Genomic DNA, 19569 nt, shown 5'->3' on the forward strand with positions numbered 1-19569 from the left:
AAGAGTGTTATTTCTTTAGTCATTCATTCTGATAGTTACTAGAAATAGAAACTAATAGAATTTCATCCACATCTAGGTCTACACCTTTAAGGTGTTTTTTAATCCCATAAAGAAATTGGTTTTCTGTGGATGACCTCTCATAATTCAACCAAGAATCATTTACTAAGAGTATATTTTAAAATTAAAATTTTCAGAGTACACCAACCTAAAATTGTGGCATGTTGTACTTTGCTACTTTTTATTTTTTTTAGCTTTATCACTATTATTTGTTTACTCCAGGGCACCTAAATGAGCAGTTAATATGCCTGTCCTGTTTGTTTAGTGTCCTTCTCCATGTTTGACTACCTTCTAAATGAGTTGGTTATCAGGTGTGCCTTCCAGCACTATTAGTGGAAAGATGAATGGTTAGATAGTGTTTTCTAATTGTAGCTTAATATAGCAGTGCCTGTTCACATAATAACATAACTGTCACCAAAATCATTTACAAATGTTGCATTTGGCTCACTGTCCTGATGGATGGAGGTGATTTTATATGCAGGTAAACTGTAGCTCCAAGTAGAGCTCAAAACAGTTTATAAATCAGTTGACCAATTACTTTTGCAGTTTGCCACCTAGATGAATTGGGAAGTTGTTTTTTTTTTTTTTTTTTTTTTTTTTTTTTAGGCGCAGAGAGGCTGATGAGAAAACCGGGGGACACATAGCTAGTGTCAAACCCAGTGGCATGGCTCCCGACCCGGGATTCTGCACACTGGACTCTGCCCTCCTTTATAAGCCCAAAGAGTGCTTCCGTGACTCAGACAGTGCTGCTGCTTTTTCAGTGTTTAAAAATGTTTTTAGAAGACCTAGTTTTATATTTTTATTAATTTTTTGAGACTTTTATAATGCATTTTGATCATATTCACTCCCCCAATTCCTCCCAGATCCACCCTTCTTCCTATGCACCCAACTTTGTGTCCTCTATTTCTTAAACTGTCAAGTAATTTGTGCTACCAATTTTGGAGTGTGGGGCCATCCACTGGAGAATGGTTGACCTATCAGGGGCCACATTTTTAAAGAAAACTGACCCTCGCTTTCCCTGTGGCCGTCTGTTGCCAGTTGTTTCTCAGCTAGGGGTGTATTTATGGCCACTTGCCCCCTCCATTCTGGATTTCGTGTGGTATGAGTTTGTGCAGATCTGTCACCACTGCTGTGAGTTCATATGTGCAATTACCCTCATGTGTCCAGAAGACAGTTTTATTGCAGTCATCCACCACCTCCGACTCTTAAAATCATTCCACCCTCTCTTCTGAGACAGTCTCTGATGCGGGGAGGGGTGCGATGTAGATGACCCATTTACACCCATACATTAGTGATCTCTCAACTCTTATCACAGAAGCTCCTTTTTCAGTAGAGATGATGATTAATGCAGAGACCCACAACTGAGTACTGTGCAGAGAGTAAGAGACTGCAGAGATGATCCTAGTTTTCATTCTTCAGTCATCTTGATGTCCATGGAAATCTCATAAACATCTAGAACTTAAAGGCTGTTTCTGAGAATTGTGCCCATGGGGTCATTGAAGTAGGCCCGGTATCACCACCAAGTAAACTGGATGAGGTTTGGGATTGAAGCAGATTCTTTGTCAGTCACCTTTTTCAAATTGTAAGGTTCAGATCTGAAGGCTTAGGCATAGTCAGAGGCACATTAATGGGAAGATGGCCTCATATGTTCCAAGACCTGTAAACTCCCTCAGAAAGTGCAGTGCTGTCCTGATTCGGCTCATCTGGGGAATCATTTTGATTTTTATATCCTCAGGTCTAACTCCTAAAGTCTTCATTTTGACCTTACATAATTAAATTTTAAAAAATGAATAAATTCTGAATTTTAAAAATTGTGATGGTTGGTTGTTTAGCAGTGCTATAGAAGCTGTAAGGATGTGATTAAGTTCCACATTGTCTTAGTCTGTTACTTCATTGCTGTGACAAAATATTCTGACCATTACCAACTTGGGGGAGGAAAGGGTTTATTCAGCTTACATCTCCCAGGTCGCAGTTCATCAGGGAGCCCAAGGTAGGAACTCAGGGCAGGAACCTGGAGGCAGGAGCTGGAGCACAGGCCATGGAGGAATGCTGCTTACTGGCTTGCTTACTTGGCCCCTGCTCAGCCTGCTTTCTTATGCTACACAGGCCCACCTGCTCAGGGGTGGCACCACCCACAGTGGGCTGGGCCCTCCCACATCACTCATCAAGAAGATGCCCTTCAGACATGGCCACAGGCCAGTCCAGTAGAGGCAATTCCCGTATTGAGGCTCCCTCAACCCAGGTGTGTCAAGTTGACACTAAAGCTATCCAGCACACACATGGTTCAGTTGTTTAACTTAAATAAGATATTGTGATAGCCAAGGGCAATTTACAATTCTGAGAGATTTTATCATCCTAAGATTGGGAAAATGGGGCTGGAGAGATGGCTCAGTGGTTAAGAACACTGGTGGTTCTTGCAGAAGACCTGGATTCAAATCCCAGCACCCATATGGAAGCTAACAACTGTCCATAACTCCAGTCCTGGGGGATCTGACAGCCTCTTCTGTCTTCTGCAGGCATTACACGACACGGGTGCACTTACCTACACGCAGGCAATACATGCATACACCTAAAATAAAAATAATAAAAATATTTTTAAAAGATTGGGATAATTATTCAGGAATTGAACTTGTTAAAAATTGCTAATGAATATGATGTGCCTGACTTTTGTGGATGATGTATGTGGCATACCTCTCAGTCCTGTTTTGAAATGACACAGCTTGTACATTTTTCCCACGGGGTTTACTAAAGTTTCCCAGCTCCCCTCTACATGCTCAGAAGCTTTTTATGAACCAGCACATTACTTTGGATCTATATTTTATCTATTTGCTCTTAAAACAGTAAAATGCAAGGTTTTTTTTTCAATAAGGAGGAAGTTACTTCATGAAAATTAATGTAGGTTACTGTTTGATCTAGAAATATTTGTGCTCATATTATGTAAGGTTAAGACTTTTTTTTAACTGAATTTTTAAAACTGAATTTTTGTGATTTTCATACATTATAATTTGATGGTATTTAGATCCCCTCTCCTATCACCACCTCCCTTATTGTCCCCCTAACTTAATGTATTTGTGTGTGTGTGTGTGTATATGTATATATATATATATATATATATATATATATATAGCCTACAGAATCTAATTGCTGTCCCCAGATGTCCTTCAGTGTTGGTCTGTCCACTGGAGCCTGGTTAACTAAGAGTCCCATACTTGAAAAAGATGTCTCTACCCCTCCCAGGAGGCATCTATTGACAAATTTCCTTAGGTGGGATTGGAGCTTCTTACCCACTTGCTCCTGTCTGTGCTGGAATTTTTTCTGTTTGAGCTTGCATGGATCTTGTACATGCTGTCACCATTGCTGTCAGTTCGTATGAGAGACTGCCTAACTGTGGAAAACTCTGTTTCCTAATGGTCATCTACCACCTCTGGCTCTTACAGTCTTTCCACCCCCTCTTCTGCAGTGGCGCCTAAAGACTAAGACTTAAAGGAAGTTAGAATTAAAACACATGTCTTTTGTAATTGCTTACTCTTAATATTTGTGCATACATAAATACATATTTAAAGCTTGCAAACCTCCTCTGTATATTTTTCTATTTAGAGGTATGACTATGTGCTGTTTGGAGCTGTGCTCTGCATGTTTTGTGCTCTGTTGTTTTGTTTTCATATATTCACTTTGAAATACATCATTTTGTCTGAATCTTGTGTGATTTCTAATGCATTTCTTCGTGTGTTATTGCACTCTTTTGACTAATGTGCCCAACATTTTCATTTATGAGCATGTGGTCAGAGAAACCTGGGCTTTTCTCTACCCTGGCTGTATCCTTACTGCATGAGACCTTGGCCTTGTGGGAAAATGAAAGCCACATCTACCCTTGGAGGACTCTGGATCATTGTTGCTTAACATACAGTTGATGAGTAGATGTTAGGCTGTCTACTATAACCCCTCACCTAAGCTGTATCCATGTCTCAAGGCCTCTTCCTTCTAGGTTCCTGGTTTAATATACTATGTCCTAAGAAAGTCACTGATCCACTGTACATTTCTGCAATTCTTAGCCTGTTTGCCATCTGCTTGAGTGTTTAATGTGTTGATTTTGTGAACCTAAATCCGTTTTTTGGGGGGGGTTCTTTTTGAGACAGGGTCTCCCTGGAGCCCCAGCTGGCTTGGAACTTACTATGCTTAATAGGATGGCCTTGATCTCACAGATATCACCTACCTCCAAAAGCATGGGTATTAGTTGTAAAATACATGTGTGAAGGGAAAGTATAGCATGATAGGATGTGTGTTTGTGCTTGGGAAATCACTGGCTGGCTGTAGCCTTGGGGGTCCTGTAGGCAAACTGAGGGGTCTGCACGAGCTACCTCATTCCTGATCTCAGGTGAGAGGAGGATACTGGGTCTCAAACTTCAGCATGGCTGGTCTCAGCTGGAGAACTGGTTTTGTTTTTTTGTTTTTTTGGCCTGGAAATTGCTGTGTGGACCAGACTGGCCTCAGTCTCACAGAGATCTGCCTGCCTCTGTTTTCTGAGTCGTTGGGATTAAAGACATGTGCTAAAGGCCTGTGGCACCTCACCTGGCTCTTAGCTGTAGGATTTTAAAATGTAGCTGTAAGGCTAAGGAGAGAAACACCCCCTGCTGAACCCTCAAGCTGTGGTTGAAATATGGAATCTGCAGCGGGCACGAGGGTGGAGCCTGGGTAAGAGAAACTTTGTTTGCTGGAGGTGCCCGCTGGGCAAAGTATACAGTTGCCTGCTCCACATACCGGAAGTCAGCCTGGCAAGCCCAACCCAATGCAGCAGGATCCTGGGGGCCCTGCTCACTCTCCTGGCCTCAACTCCAAGGCCTGGCTTCTGGTCACCTGTAGGTGAGCTGTCTAACTTGAAGGAAGTAAATGGGGTGGGGGGGGATTACATACACATGTGTCTACCAAAGCAGATTAGATTTAGCTTTATTACATGACATAGTTTAGGATTATTTTGCAGCCTCCTATCACATTTAGTAATTCATACTAATTTCAAGAACATTTGAGTCCCAGCTGTGTACTCAGGCTAAGGTGTACTGTGGTAAAGTTCAGTAACATTGTTTCTGATCTCCTATCTACCTCCAGGGAGTTATGATCTATCCTGTTTAACTAGAGTCTAATAACAGAAGACTTAATTTTTTGTAATGAGTTCTCTCTAATCTCAAAAGACTGAAAATTGATATAATGTGGCATAGAATCTGTACAGTTTCTTTAATCAGAAAGAGTTAATGCATAGTCCCAGTAAAATTTAGCTTTAGTATGGACAATTTCTGTGCTTCACAGTAAATTGTAAGAGCCTTTCAAACCCCTCAGTGGTGAAGAATTGGGCCCCTTACATGAAATTACAAAAGCAGACCTTGGGGCTGGAGAAATGGCTCAGCACTTGTAGATCACTGGCTGCTCTTGCAGAGAACCCTGGGTTCGGTTCCCAGCACCCACATGGCATCCAACAACCATCTGTAAACTCCAGTTCCAAGGGATCCAACACCCTTTTCTGACCTCTATGGGCATTGCACAGCATGGGTGTACTTAACATACATGTAAGCAATACACTCGTACACATAAAATAAAAATAAAGGTTTTTTTTGTTGTTGTTGTTTTGTTTTTTTAAAAAGGAGGAACAGAGATCAGGGATTCTTTATGGCAAAGAAGGCCAGGGCTGTCTCTTCTCCTTTCTTTCTGTCCTCTTCTACAGAAGCCATTCAGTATGTTGATCTTAAGTTCAAATTCTTTAGCCAAGCCCCTTAGTTTCTCAGTTTGCCCACTGTGCTGTGTGGTGTTAGGCAAGTTATTCAACTGCAGTGTGCTCTAGTTCTTCATACTGGGAGAAGTATTTATACCTACCACAATAGGGAAATTGTGAAGATTTAATTTAGTGCAGGTAAAGCTTTTACAGCATGCTGGGTAGGTAGTGAGCATTTGATGTTACTATTGTAAGGAAGAGAGGAATTGAGACTTTGAGCAAATGTTGAATGATCCCTGAACATTGGAAAAGCCTAATTTACTAATTGTTTAGTGCCAGTTGTCTGCTGTCTACCCTGGTACTAAAGGAACAAATTAAAGGCACTAAAGGCATCTTGTACCTTCCATCCTCTTCCCAAGAGATGGTGATAGTTTGAGGCCACAAAGATGGTGGTCTGAGAAGTCTTACTTGTCATTCCAAATAGAAGATGAAAGGCTAAACTGATGACGGGATATGAAATGCACTGTTGTGGGAGCTGGAGAAATGGCTCAGCTGTTAGAGCCCTGACTACTCTTGCAGAGGACCTGGGTTCGGTTCCCAGCACCCACATGGTGGCTACAAACCATTCTTATCTCCAGTTTCAGGGGACACCCTCTTCTGACCTCCATGGCATTGCACAACACGGGTGCATTCACGTACATGCAGGAAATACACTCATAAAATAAAAATAGTAGATAAAATATTAAAAAAAGAAATGCATAGTTTAAGTCAGAAGTCAAGCCAAGCACATGCCTTTTCACCAGAATTGTTTAGTAATATTCTAGAAGATTATAGTGATCAAATAGAAGAAACTAACAGTGCAATTAGAAAACAAGAAAAAACTAATACTGTGTGAAATGGAAGATTTAAATGGTAAGCTAAAAGAACTATATCAATAATTTAAAAGGAGCTAAACATAAATATATTCTGTAGCGCTAAATACAGTAACAGTAATGTGCATTAGCATATAAAAGAATTTTATGACTATTAGAAAACATGTTAAAATGGAACATTTAGGAAATATGAATAGGGTGAGCATCTCTAATCAGAAATCCAAAAACTCCAAGTCTGAAACATTTTAAGTGCTGACATTTGGCCACAGGGTGGAAAAATGTCACACCTGAACTTGTGAGTCCTAGTCAGAATGCAGACACCCTGAGAATGCAATATAAAATCACCTCCTGAAAATATGATATGAAATCACCTTCAGATTCTGTGTATGGTATTTTTAAAACATAAATGAATTTGTGTTTAGACTTGGATATCACCCCTATGTCCGTGTCTCTCTTTCTTTCCCTCCCTCCCTCCCTCCCTCCCTTCCTTCCTTCATCTATTGTGTGTGTGTTGGGGTGTTTGTGGGTGTGTATGAAAAAGTCTAAAAATGAAAAATCTAACATTTAAAACACTTTCTGGCCTAAGCCTTGAGGATGAGATCCTCCCTCTGTATTAACTGATAGAATTTTTCCTCAGGGGCACATGAACAACAATTTGAACAATGGAAAGTGTCTACCATATTTATGGACACGAAGGCTGTGTTATATGTAGGCTCTAAGTCAATTTATAAATTAAATTGTAATTCCAAAAGAATTACCAGTGTTTGTGTGACTAGTCTTTAGAAGGAAAGAGGTATCAGTTATATTCAATCAAAGAAGAATAATTTATCCAGAATGTAGTTGAACTACTGAGACAATAAAGCCTGTTTTATTGTGTTTGGGTGAAGTCTTTAATGATAGAAAGGAAAAAGAAGCAACTGTTAGATTTGTCATATATATGCTTTTTGTTTTTTCTTTAAATATTTCATTTATTATTTTTATATTTTTATGCGTATATGTGTATTGCCTACATGTAGGTAAGTGCACCCATGTTGTGCAGTGCCCACGGAGGACAGAAGAGGCTGTCAGATCCCCTGGAACTGAAGTTACAGACAGTTGTTAGCTGCCATGTAGGTGCTGGGATTCAAACCTGGGTCTTCTGCAAGAACATTCAGTGTTCTTAGCTGCTAAGCCATCTCTCCAGCCGCACATATCTATGTTTTCAAAGAAACAAAATTTCAAAAAGTCCAAGTATCTTATAACTTATTTTTCTAACATTTATTATATATATATGAGTGTTTCTCTGCATATATGCATATACACCACATGTGTGCCTGGTACCCACAGGGGCCAGAAGATGTGTCAGATCCATTAATTAAGAATGGTTGTGACCTGGCATGTGGGTGCTGAGACCTGAACTCTGGTCCTCATGAAGAAGAGCAAGTGCTCTTAATGACTGAGCCATCTCATCAGCCCCACTGTAACTTATTTTTTTAAACAGGACAAGAAACAAACCAAGTTAAATATTAGTAGCTTCAGTGACCTAGAAAGAATAACTCTGTCATAGGTAATCATTAATGTTGCCAAGACCAAAATAAATTTAAATTTTAAAAATAAATATTTAAAAAATAATAAGATCTGAGCTGTTTGGTTTTCATTTCCTTGGTGGTTTTTAATTAGAAATCTATAATCAGATCTATCCTGATTGATAATGTTTTCTGACTTAGTGTGTACTTTTTTGGTACTGAACAGAAAGTAAGCTATTGATTCCAGATGCAGTCAGTGTTACGGTTAGCCTGCTTTCTCTCAATCTTCCCTCCCTCCCTCCCTTCTTTGCTCCTTTAACTTTATATTTGCTGTATTTAAAAAGCAAGAGTGGGATTTATTGTGAAAGTGCAGGCACTGCAGTAGTAGATAAAAAGTGACAATACTTTGTGTATTTCCCTTCTAACCCTGGCCTCACCAACCAGCTTGATTCTTTGTTCTAAGATACCTTCACCTATTGGTCCTATTCCTCTGAGTTCTCTTTGTAATGGTTTCCATATAATGGTTCAGTACAATATTTGACAAATCAATAGGGACTTACGTGTTTTGCTGAATGAGTAAATGAAAACTGTAGATAGAGGACTGAGCCATTCTGTTGATACTATATATGCTCAGCTTCAAGGGGGTCAATATTCTCTCTACAGTCTTTAAGATTGGTTCAACCTTTCCAAGTATTAGACTTTGCAAGCTTATCTTTGAAGTGCTTATCTGGTCTACTGGCCATACCACTCTGAACACACTGGATCTCCATCTGCAGTACTTATCTGTAAGGTAAAAGAATTTCTTTATGCTAAAAGAGTAATATAAATTTTGTTTTTCTTTTCAGCTTCCTTTGCGGCCCTGTTGCATTGGTAAGATTGTTTTTTTCTTTAGTGATACATATTATGTAAATATTTATAGCTTATGAAAGCTGTATCCCCTATATTTGAAAGACTACTTTTTGTTTCATAAAGATGAATGTATCTTATATACTATAATACTCTGAAAAAGCAGTTTAATTGATAAATCAGGATCAGAACAATACAACTTTTAATATAAAAGATATCCATTATTAAAGAGGCTATATTTGAAACTCTAACTTGCTTAACATTAATATAGTGTACATGTTGAGATAATGACTAATTTTTTTAATCTTCTGGATAGAGAGACATACGAATTTTATTAATCAAGCATTTCTGAAATGGTAACCCAATGTCATTTACAGTTTAATCTGTTTTTTTATTGTACTTTAAATATTGTTATGGTTCATTTTAATTTTAAAATATAATTAGAATGTGTTTTCCTATGGAGAGAAATTTTTGTAGAAATGTTAAGATATGGTAGGAAACAGTTGTGTTTCAATTTTATTTTAAAGCTGTCTACAGATGTGTGGCTTTGCTTTGGAGCATTCTTATGTGTTTCACCACTGTTGTCGTTTGTGTTTTGATTTTTCCAGGAGCCACATAACGCACCTCTTTGAAAATGATCGTCATTTTTCTCACCTCTCAACATTGGAAAGGGAGATGGCTTTTCGCACTGAAATGGTTAGTTTTGTGTGGTATTTAATTGTAGTACTTTGGGATTCCAAAAATTTTAAAGGTTTTAACATGAAAAATTTCAACAAGATATTCCAAAATAGAAAACATGGCTAGTTATTCCTGTTTGTCTTAGAGCTCCAACAATAGGTTCATCCACACCCTTCTCCCCTTGTCTCTTCTTGTTCAGGGAAATCCCATTTCTTACATAATTTCATCCACTAATGCCTTCATAAGTACCTAAAAGGACTTTTTCATCGTTAACTGCAATAACATTGTTACACATAAAAACAGCAGTTTCTTGGTATTCTAATATAAATTGGTGTTTGAGTGAACTGATTGGCACTTAAAAAGTTAATTGTCCTTAACTCAGATGCAACTGTCTACAAGTCATCTAATGTATCTCTGAATCTCTAAGTCTTACATTCCCCTTTCTGCTGTTTATCGAGGGGTCCAGGTTATCACCTTGTAGAATTGTCCACTATACTCCATGTTCTTATTCTGTTCCTCTATTACACATTTTCTGAAAAAATTGATGGAGTAAAGTCTTGATACCTGAAGACGTGACTGTTTTCTGTGCAGAATACTTCCCAAGTGGCACTGGACACTTTTTTAGTGTAGCATTCGGAGACACACCAGGACTTGTTGCCTTTCTTCTCAGATGTTCAGACTGGGGAGTCACTGATTTCTCCATAGAACCAGCCGTCAGTGTAGATCACTTCTCTCATTGAAACTGACAAGCTGTTACTCTATTATATTCTTCTGCAGACACTGACTAAAAACAATTCTAAAAACAATTTTCCTGCAATACCTCTTTAGTTTTTTTCTGAGATATATTTCTTAGTAGAAAGGACAATGATTGACTGTTTTATTTACCATTTTTCATACAAATAAGCTGGTTCTCTTGCATTATCTAGTCAGAACTTGTGGAGTTTCTTCTGTTGGAAAATCACTACGGGCTGATGGAGTTGAACAAGTTTTGTGACCTTTGCTGTTTGTAGCTGGAAAATCCCTTGCAGTTAACCCTGCTCCCCCACTGGAGTTTCATAATTACTTTCTGTGTCTAGAACTTCCCTATTTGTGGGTGCTACAAGACATTTCTTAACAAGACCTGACAGCACCAGCTTTCCTAGGGGCCTAGGTTCTTTTTAGTGTAAATGTTACTTAGAGACAGGATCCATGTTACCAATGCTCGTTGCTACTGCTCTTTGCCTTCTTGGTGAGCAGAATTAACAAGAGTTTTTTTTTTTTTAACAGAAAATAAATCATTAATTCATATTCACATTTAAAATTTAGGATTTGGTTCATTTTATTTGATATTTATATCTTAGTCTGTGAGGCTTACTCATTTCAGATTACTTATTTGATGAAATAAAAATTGCAAAGGCATTACTAAACATAATTATTAACAACAACTTAGGATTTTCTTGCAGTTTGTTTGGATGTTAGGATGTGTTTCATTAGGGAGATCCAGAAAGATTACTTGAAATTTTCTTCCAACTTAATGATTAAGAACTCCTTTTCCCTTTTTGATACCTAAATGTTTAAAATTTATGTTTTTGATTAAATAAAATGTTATGATTCTAGAATAAAACCTACAGAGCAGAGTAGATACAGTAGTCCTAGGGGCTGCCATAACAAAGTTCATCCAGATTGGTCACTGCAACCTGAGTTTATTTTCTGACTGTTCCAGAGCCTGGAAATGAGGAATTAGGTGTCTTCCCGAAGGCGACTAGTAGTTGCTGGCTGTCTGGTTTCCTTGGCTTGTTGGTGCATCAGTCTTCAGTTTCTGCCTTCTTAGCAGTCCTTTCATCCTGCTTGTCTGTTTCTCCATGTGCAGATTTCCCTCTTCATACAATACTGGCAGTATTCAATTTATATTCTATTTTAATCTAGTTTGCCTTTACCTCAACTTGATTACATCCATAAGGACCCTGTTTCCAAATAAGGTTATATTCACCAGTTCCGGGGAACATGAAGTTTTTGGATCCCCTGTTCAACTCAGTACAGTAGAAAATGCAGTTTTTAAAGTGGTGATGTGAGAGCTAATGCATGATAGCATCTGGACTTTTCATTTTCAATGAATTCTGGGTGGGGAAGTCAGTTTCTTATGTGTGAGCCTTAACTCTAGTTGAGAGCTGGGCAGGTGGTAGTCCCGCAACCAGGCAGCCCTGGCTGAACTGCAGAGAAATGGTGTTTGTGCTGTCTTTCTCTGCATCTCTTATTCTCCTTATTCGACTTCTCAGACTCTGCCTATGCTTTGTAAACTTTCATGGACTTTTTATTTCATTTTTTGAAATGGAGTCTTATGTATCCTAGGTGGGCTTAAAATTTCTTTGTAACTGAGGTTTATCTTGAACGTCTGATCTTCCTGCTGCTGCCTTCCAAGTGCTGGTATCACAGGTGTTGAGTTTATGGAGTGGTGGGTGCTGAACCCAGAGCCTCATGCATGCTAGGCAAGCTAAACTCCTTCCTCAGTCCTGCTTTCATGGTGGTTTGCCTCATGTTATTCTACCCGCACTCTATACCTTTTAAAATCATGTGTCAGACTAAACTTCCTAATTTGCCACAAAGTACAACTCCTCCTGATCCCCAGGTCCCACAGCTCTTATTGCTGAGTTGATAGAAAGAAAGATGATCTGCAAAATGATTTTTGTTAGAAATCTGTATGCTGCTTCAGTGTGAAGCTTATTTGGATTTTTGCATGTAAATCTGGAAGAAATGTAATTGATGTATTTTGTGTATTCAGAAAAGCAGTTAGGAGGATGTGTTTTTGGCTTGGGAAGATTACTTGATTCATGGCAAATTTAGTTCTGTAATAAACTCTTCACTTTGTTTATAAGATAGGCTTTTCTAACTCTTATATTAGCATAAGTTATAGAATTTTCTTAGATGACATATGCTGGATTATCTGCATGCGTATTTAAGTGCTGAAACTATATTTGATGCTATTTTTGCATGTAATTATTTCAATTAAGATGAGGTTCTTCTAAAATGTACTTTTTTGCAGCCTAAGAATTTATGTCATCAGAAACCTGTGAAATTAATTGTAGCTATTACCTACTTGAGTACTCATTTTTCAAAAAAGTCTATTTTAAATATTTTTAAGCTAAGAAGGGGTATAATAATTATGCACTTTTTATTGTAACTGGAGCGTGTCCTTCTTTCAGGGACTTTATTATTCTTACTTCAAGACTATTGTGGAAGCACCCTCATTTTTTAATGGAGTATGGATGATTATGAATGACAAACTGACAGAATACCCTCTTGTTATTAACACATTAAAAAGGTTCAATCTTTACCCTGAGGTAAGTTAGTTTTTTTAACTGTGATTTTTCACTTTTAAAAAACCTTTTTATTAAGTGATTCTAACTCTTAAGTTCTGATTCAGCACACCAAATTTCACTTCCCTTTTTAAAAGAAAACATGTACCGTGGGAAGGAATTTGGGCAAGGGAGGGGAAGAACTTGGGCCCTGTGGGAAGTATAGCTGTGATTGTGCTGTTTAGAAAATGGGGCAACTGTCTACACATGGTGTGTTTGTAGTGGGGAAGCAGCTTAGTGGTCATGTCATCTGTCAGATAGTATTCCTTCCCTCTCTGGGGTTCCTCATTTAGTTAACAGCACTTCTTGGGCAATGCTAGATGGAAGGTAGGCCCACCCAGGAGAATTGTGGGAGGAGGACTGTGATATCAGCGACTGATTTGGACTTTGCCCATCTGCCTTCATTTGACACATCTCTAAGTGTTCTCTAGGCCCTGGCTGTGAAGACATTTCCTTGGTCTCTTCATACCAGGCTCTCTCCTGAAAAGCCTGTGCCTTCCTGTTCACCTTCGTAGCACAGAATGGCACCCTGATGGCTGGACTGTGTCTGTTTGAGTCTGAGCTAGGCAGCCTTACTGAACCTGCAGTTTTTTCCCACTTAGTCCTTAGTGAGCCTGCAATCTTCTCCCACTGAGAGGACTCGGCTTCTGCGTCACTGACGTATTGATTATTGAGTAGATAAAGATAACAGTTGATGAATGCCCTCCATGGTTCATTGTTTTCCCACGAAGTACTGTTTTTGAATACTTTCTGTGACTGTATTGAAATAGCCTTTATAGAAAAGGAATTACAAGGTGCATAATTTTTATGTGAGCCTTTTTATCTTTTAGAAATATTTATAGCCACCCTCTGTGCCATCTCTGTTTTATTGCATGACTTTTAATGACTGTTTGATGATCTACCATTATCTGTTTAACTCATCTTTTAGGGAAGTTCTGATTTTTTTCAGCCATTTAGATTTTTTTTTTTTTAAACAAAGCTGCAGCAAACATCCTTGAAGCTAAATCCCTATCATATACATCCTTGATATATTTTTTTTAAGTGTAAATTTGTAGATATGGCACTTTAGTTCAGCAGGTTCTATGCTTTAATGATCTGGGGACATGCTGCCAAAGTGCCTTCCACACAGGTTGAAATTCATGCCAGCAGCAGTTGTGGACATGTTTATCTGTATTCTTGTTAGATGAAGAAATTATAACTACTTGATGTGTTTCATTCATTCATATGTATGTAACACATTTCAGTGATGTTTAACTATGCAGCTCTATTTAAAATTATTTGTTCATGCCTCTGTGTCTGTTTCTTTTAAATTTCTTAACTCATTTTTTAATACACAAGGTACTAACATGTTAATGTTACAGGTATTAACATTATACTGTATGGGTAAAATATTTTGCTTTTTAGCTATGAATGCGTATTTTTATATAAAGTATTATTACGTCCATGATCTTAACAACTTTTAAAATTTTGTTGTTTATATTTTTTAGTCATTTATTTTTAACTTATTTGGCATTTGTGTTGATGGACATGCTAAATAAGAATTTTTTTTCAGAATGATGTTCTGTGTACCTTGATACTCTGATGAGTGGTTCATCTTCTCCACACTGATTGGAAGTAGCTTTCTTTTCTATTCAGAATTACTGTTCATAATCACTGTCATCTGTGTTTGAATTTGGGGTTCCATGTTGCCTTTTTGAGGTCTTAGAAGTGGACCCTGAACTGGAGATTTGCTTGCACTAAGAGAATCAGGGAGTGCCTTGACTAACACCTGAAGGAGGAGGATAAAGGGATTAGGATGATACATTGAGCTGTGATGGAGTCACAACAAAGACCTTAGTCTGTCCAGTGGGTGCTGTGGATAACAGCTCTGCTGTTATCCTGCCTCCAGGCAAAGGCCCTTGAACCACATATCTCTTCTATTGATTAGTCATTCATTGAATGCAGTTTGCCCTTGTGTGACCTTGAGTGCATTACTTTCTTCATCTCAGAGCAGACCTACAGATTGACAACTGTCAGCTGCCAACCTTCTGGGCAGCTGCTGGGGCTGGGAGTGCCTTGGTCTGGTCACCACTGCCTGCACATGATTACAGTGTCTACCTGGGTATTCCTCTGCCAGTGTCATACAGTTTTAATTATTTTCAGTGATAAACCTTTATATTCATTAGGGCATTCTTTCTTTGACTCTTATTTTTCTAGAATAATTTTAGGTATTTGGGATTTTGATCAGGATCGTTTAATCTTTGTGAATTAATCTGTGAGCAAATTTACATTCTGAACATTAGAAACAGTTTATGTGTTTGTCTGAGTCTTTTATATTTCTTAGAGTTTTGTATTTTTTTAAAAAAAACATATATCTTGCATACTTTTCATTACATTTTTTATTCTTACCTATGCATGACCAGTCAGAGACTGACCAGTGAAGGGTGCAGAAGTTCTGTGGGGCCTCCTTTAGACAGAAAGGGAGCCAAACAGCTGACTCAGGAAGAGAAAGTTCTACAGTTATGAAAATGTCTAAAACATGTTTCAGTAATGTAAACTATTTAGAGTAGTCTTTTCTTATGACTTCTTTATTTTCTTAAAAATAAAAAAAGGTGATCTTGGCCAGTTGGTACCGCATTTATACCAAAATAATGGATTTGATTGGTATTCAAACCAAGATTTGCTGGACAGTTACCCGAGGAGAAGGACTCAGTCCCATTGAAAGCTGTGAAGGTGAGTTGCTTTCTTTAATACTGCCCACTTATTTTGTTGGAACATAATAAACTTAGTGGTATAGAGAACAACTATTCTTTTTTAAAAAACATTTATTATTTTTATTTTATGTGTATGAGTGTATTTGCCAACATGTATGTATGTAACACTGTGTCATGCGGTGCCTGCTGAAGTCAGAAGAGGGCGTCAAATCCCCTGGGACTGGAGTTATTTATGGTTAGCTGCCATGTGGTGCTGGGAAGTGAACCCAGGTTCTCTGCAAAAACAACCAGTGCTCTTACCCACTGAGCCATCTCTTTAGCCCTAAGAACATTGGGTATTTATACCATAATTCTTAGTGGTAGAAATCTTAGTGGTATAAAAAACAACTATTTTGCTGTGCTTTGGGGTTATTCAAGTCAGAAATTTGAGCAGGTTGGCTTGTCTCCATGGGGTCAGGGCTTCTGCCAGGAGGCCTGCCATGACTAGGAAGAGCTGACTGAACTGGAGGAGGCTTTACTCACATTTTGGTGACTGTGAGGTGGAGCTCAGGTGTCACCTGGGCCATCTACATGTGGCTTTTTCATTGGGGTTTGGACTTTTTTTATAACAAAGTATCCAGCCTCTCCTGTGGCCATTTCACTCTCCCTGGACCCTGTATGGCCTCTGATGCCCTCACCTCAAAAGGTGGTAGTGGTGCTTCCAGCTCACGCTACTGCAGTCCAACCCAACTCAGGAGCATAGCGTAAACCCCCATAGCATAGGCCTGTCACAGGCTTGCAGCCCTGTTTTAACACCATAGCTGTAGCACTATTCTCGTCTCTGTTCTGGGTTAATGTCCTGTTTTCATATGGGAACCAAGGAAACCATTTATCTGGCACACAGTTTATTATAAATTGCTAGACATACAACATAATTTGTGTCTAGAGCATATGCTTTGTTTATTTTTAAAGGACTGGGAGATCCTGCTTGCTTTTATGTTGCTGTAATTTTTATGTTAAATGGACTAATGATGGCACTATTCTTCATATATGGCACATATTTAAGGTAAGAGTATTTTAGTATGTGTTTGCAAGATGTACTATGATAAGTTATTAGCTAATAATTCCTGGTAGCTTACAGGGCAATTTTCTAATAATATTCATAAAATATCTGCTTATAGTTATAAATGATAGTGTGTTTGCCTGATTTCACTGTTGGCATGAACAATCACGTTTCAGATAGTCTGAGAGGATTACATAGAGCATGATGTGCATACTTGGTAAATGCTAATAATTCATAGGCATTTGATCATGAGTAATGTGTCATTTATATAAAATGTAAGGGAAAGAATCACTTCAGTAGTGTTGCATTGCTGGTATTAAAGCAGAAATCCATACAGGTATTTACTGTCTGTCTGCCTAGTTTACTTTACAGTCAGACAGCATTCCTGCAGCTAAAAGAATGACAGTGTTTAAAGGCTTTATTATTGTGACAATTTATTGCATTGTATATGTGTCTACACTATTTGTGTATGTGTGTGTGTGTGTGTGTGTGTGTGTGTGTGTGTGCGCACATGCGTGCATCTGGCTTTCTGTCTGTCTTTGGGTCTATGTGTGTGTATGTTCCTGTGTGGGGGTGCATGTTCGTGTGTGGAAGTGCACACACCCTTTTACATATGGGTGTGGGTCTGGGAGGAGGCCAGAGGACAATGCTGCATGTCCTTTCTCAGGCAGTACCCATCCAGTTTTTGAGACAGGTCTCTCACTGTCCTGGAACTATCCAATAGGCTTGGCTGGCTAACCAGGGAGCCCCAGGGACTTGCTTGTTTCCTTCTCAGTGCTAGGACTAAAAGCTTATGCCACTGGACCCAGATTTTTTTCTGCCTGGGTTCTGATGGATTGAAGGCAGGTCCTCATGCTTGCAAGGCAAGCACTTTATGACCAAGCTGTCTCCCCAGGCACTTGAGCTATTTGACCTGGAGAGTATTTTTAGAATTTTCTTTCTTATTGTTTACTGACTGTAGTGCAGAACTGGGTACATAGGCATATGATTTTCAACTTGGGTTAGTGGCTTTGAATCTCTTAGTGTCCCATTATCTTCTTTGCCATTTTCAGTTTAATTCCTCAAAAATATATTGTTTCTATCAGTGTTTGAATATATAGCAGTTACTTGATAAGTATCAGATGAAGAATCAACTAGGTCAATTTTAAATATATTTTGATATACAGTTAAAGCACTTCTATGATAATATTTCTGATATTTTTAAATTATTGTGAAAAGTGAAATGAAAATGGATGAGTAAAAGATGATAAAAGATTTTGCTTATGAAATAACAAATAACCAAGTGAATATAAGGATCAGGAGAGGGACCAGTTTAAGGGACAGGAGACCAGTTTGCCTGATTCTTAAGAGCCGGGGGGAGGCTTGATGGGCCATGCTCACTTTGCTGAACGCTACCCATGTGCCTTACAGACATTTTGGCCTATTTCGAAGATTAGATTCCAAGCAGGGTAAGTTAAAACATGGTGTTACTTCTAAACTGCTTGGTAGTTTTAATGCTTTTATAATTCAAAGAATTTCTCACCCTTTACTCAAGTAAATGTTCACATTGTTTTCTTTTTTTTAATATTTTATTATTATTTTTATTTTATGTGTATGAGTGTATTGCCTGCATGTATGTGAGTGTACCCGTGTCGTGCAGTGCTGCGGTAGTCAGAAGAGGGTGTTGGAATCCTTTGGAACTGGACTTAAGGATGGTATGTAGCCACCATGTGGGTGCTGGGAATTGAACCCAGGTCGTCTGAAAAATCAGTCAGTGTTTCAACCGCTGAGCCATCTCTCCAGCCCCTCACATTGTTTTTTGTATCAAGGGCTAAAGGCACAGTATCAGCTGAAGAATATAAGGTTCTGGTTAGTTGAGGGCTACTTGGTGGCTCTGGTTCCATAGAATTTGCTCAGTCTTTAACCCTAACTGTTCATGACAAGCACTTTTCTCCTTAAGTGGGAGATGTGTGTTTAGTTGTTCAATCAACATCCAAAGTACATACCAAGTAGTTTCTCTTTTAAGATCATGTGGGCTGTGGGACTGGAGAGATGGCTCAGTGGTTAAGAGCACTGGCTTCTCTTGCTGAGGATCCAGGTTCAATTCCTAGCACCCACATGGCAGCTAACAACCGTCTATAACTCAAGTTCCAGGGGATCTGATGCCTTCCTCTGACCTCTGCTGGCATTGAATAACACAGATAAATTTACATGCAGGCAATACACTCATACACATAATAATAAATAACATTTTTTTAAAAAGATCATGGACTAGACAGCATGAGAGGATGGGTTCGGACCTCCTCCATTGGGGTAGCTGCTTGGAGCTCAGCAGAATGCCATAGAGTGCCAGGTTCTGGCCTCCCTCTGGCCTCCAACCACCAGTGGGCCTGAGAACCCGGGGGACAGCCTGACAGTCCCCGGATCCTGCCTCCATGTGGTGGTGAGCTTCCCCCAATGGCGCCATACCATCTCCCTACCTGGTATTTTATGAGGCCCCTCCCAAGGCCCCAGGGAAGATCTGGCTTTGGTAAGCTAAGGCTGGGAGCTCAGCAGACCACCAGAGAATGCCAAATTCTGGCCCCCCTTTGGCCTCCCTCTGGCATAGGGTTGACAACACGCAGGACTGCCTGAGAGACCCTGGATCCTGCCTCCATGTGGTGAAGGAAACCTGTATTAGTCAGGGTTCTCCAAAGAAACAGAACCGGTAGAATGAATATATATGTATAGATTTATCAGCTTAGCTCATAGGATAGAGTCCAAGTAGTCCAACAATGGCTGCACCACACTGGAGAGGCTGAGAATCCATAGTCTCTCAGTCCACAAGGCTGGATGTCTCAGTAGTCCCAATCTGGTGCTGAAGG

At 39.1% G+C, this 19569-nt stretch overlaps 1 protein-coding gene across 1 annotated transcript in view; it reads left to right on the top strand.

Moving 5' to 3' along the window:
• The window catches only part of Dpy19l1 (dpy-19 like C-mannosyltransferase 1), a 101987-nt gene that overhangs the window by 6230 nt on the left and 76188 nt on the right, over window positions 1-19569 (top strand). Inside the window, exons 2-6 of the mRNA XM_029567402.1 lie at window positions 8981-9005; window positions 9590-9677; window positions 12839-12976; window positions 15583-15703; window positions 16636-16729. Of these exons, the coding sequence (XP_029423262.1) occupies window positions 9657-9677; window positions 12839-12976; window positions 15583-15703; window positions 16636-16729 (374 nt within the window). The 5' untranslated portion in view covers window positions 8981-9005; window positions 9590-9656. The remainder of the gene's footprint in view (window positions 1-8980; window positions 9006-9589; window positions 9678-12838; window positions 12977-15582; window positions 15704-16635; window positions 16730-19569) is intronic.

This window comes from Nannospalax galili, unplaced genomic scaffold, assembly GCF_000622305.1.
Source record: "Nannospalax galili isolate Female #2095 unplaced genomic scaffold, S.galili_v1.0 scaffold3381, whole genome shotgun sequence".
In the NCBI taxonomy this organism is placed as follows: Eukaryota; Metazoa; Chordata; class Mammalia; order Rodentia; family Spalacidae; genus Nannospalax; species Nannospalax galili.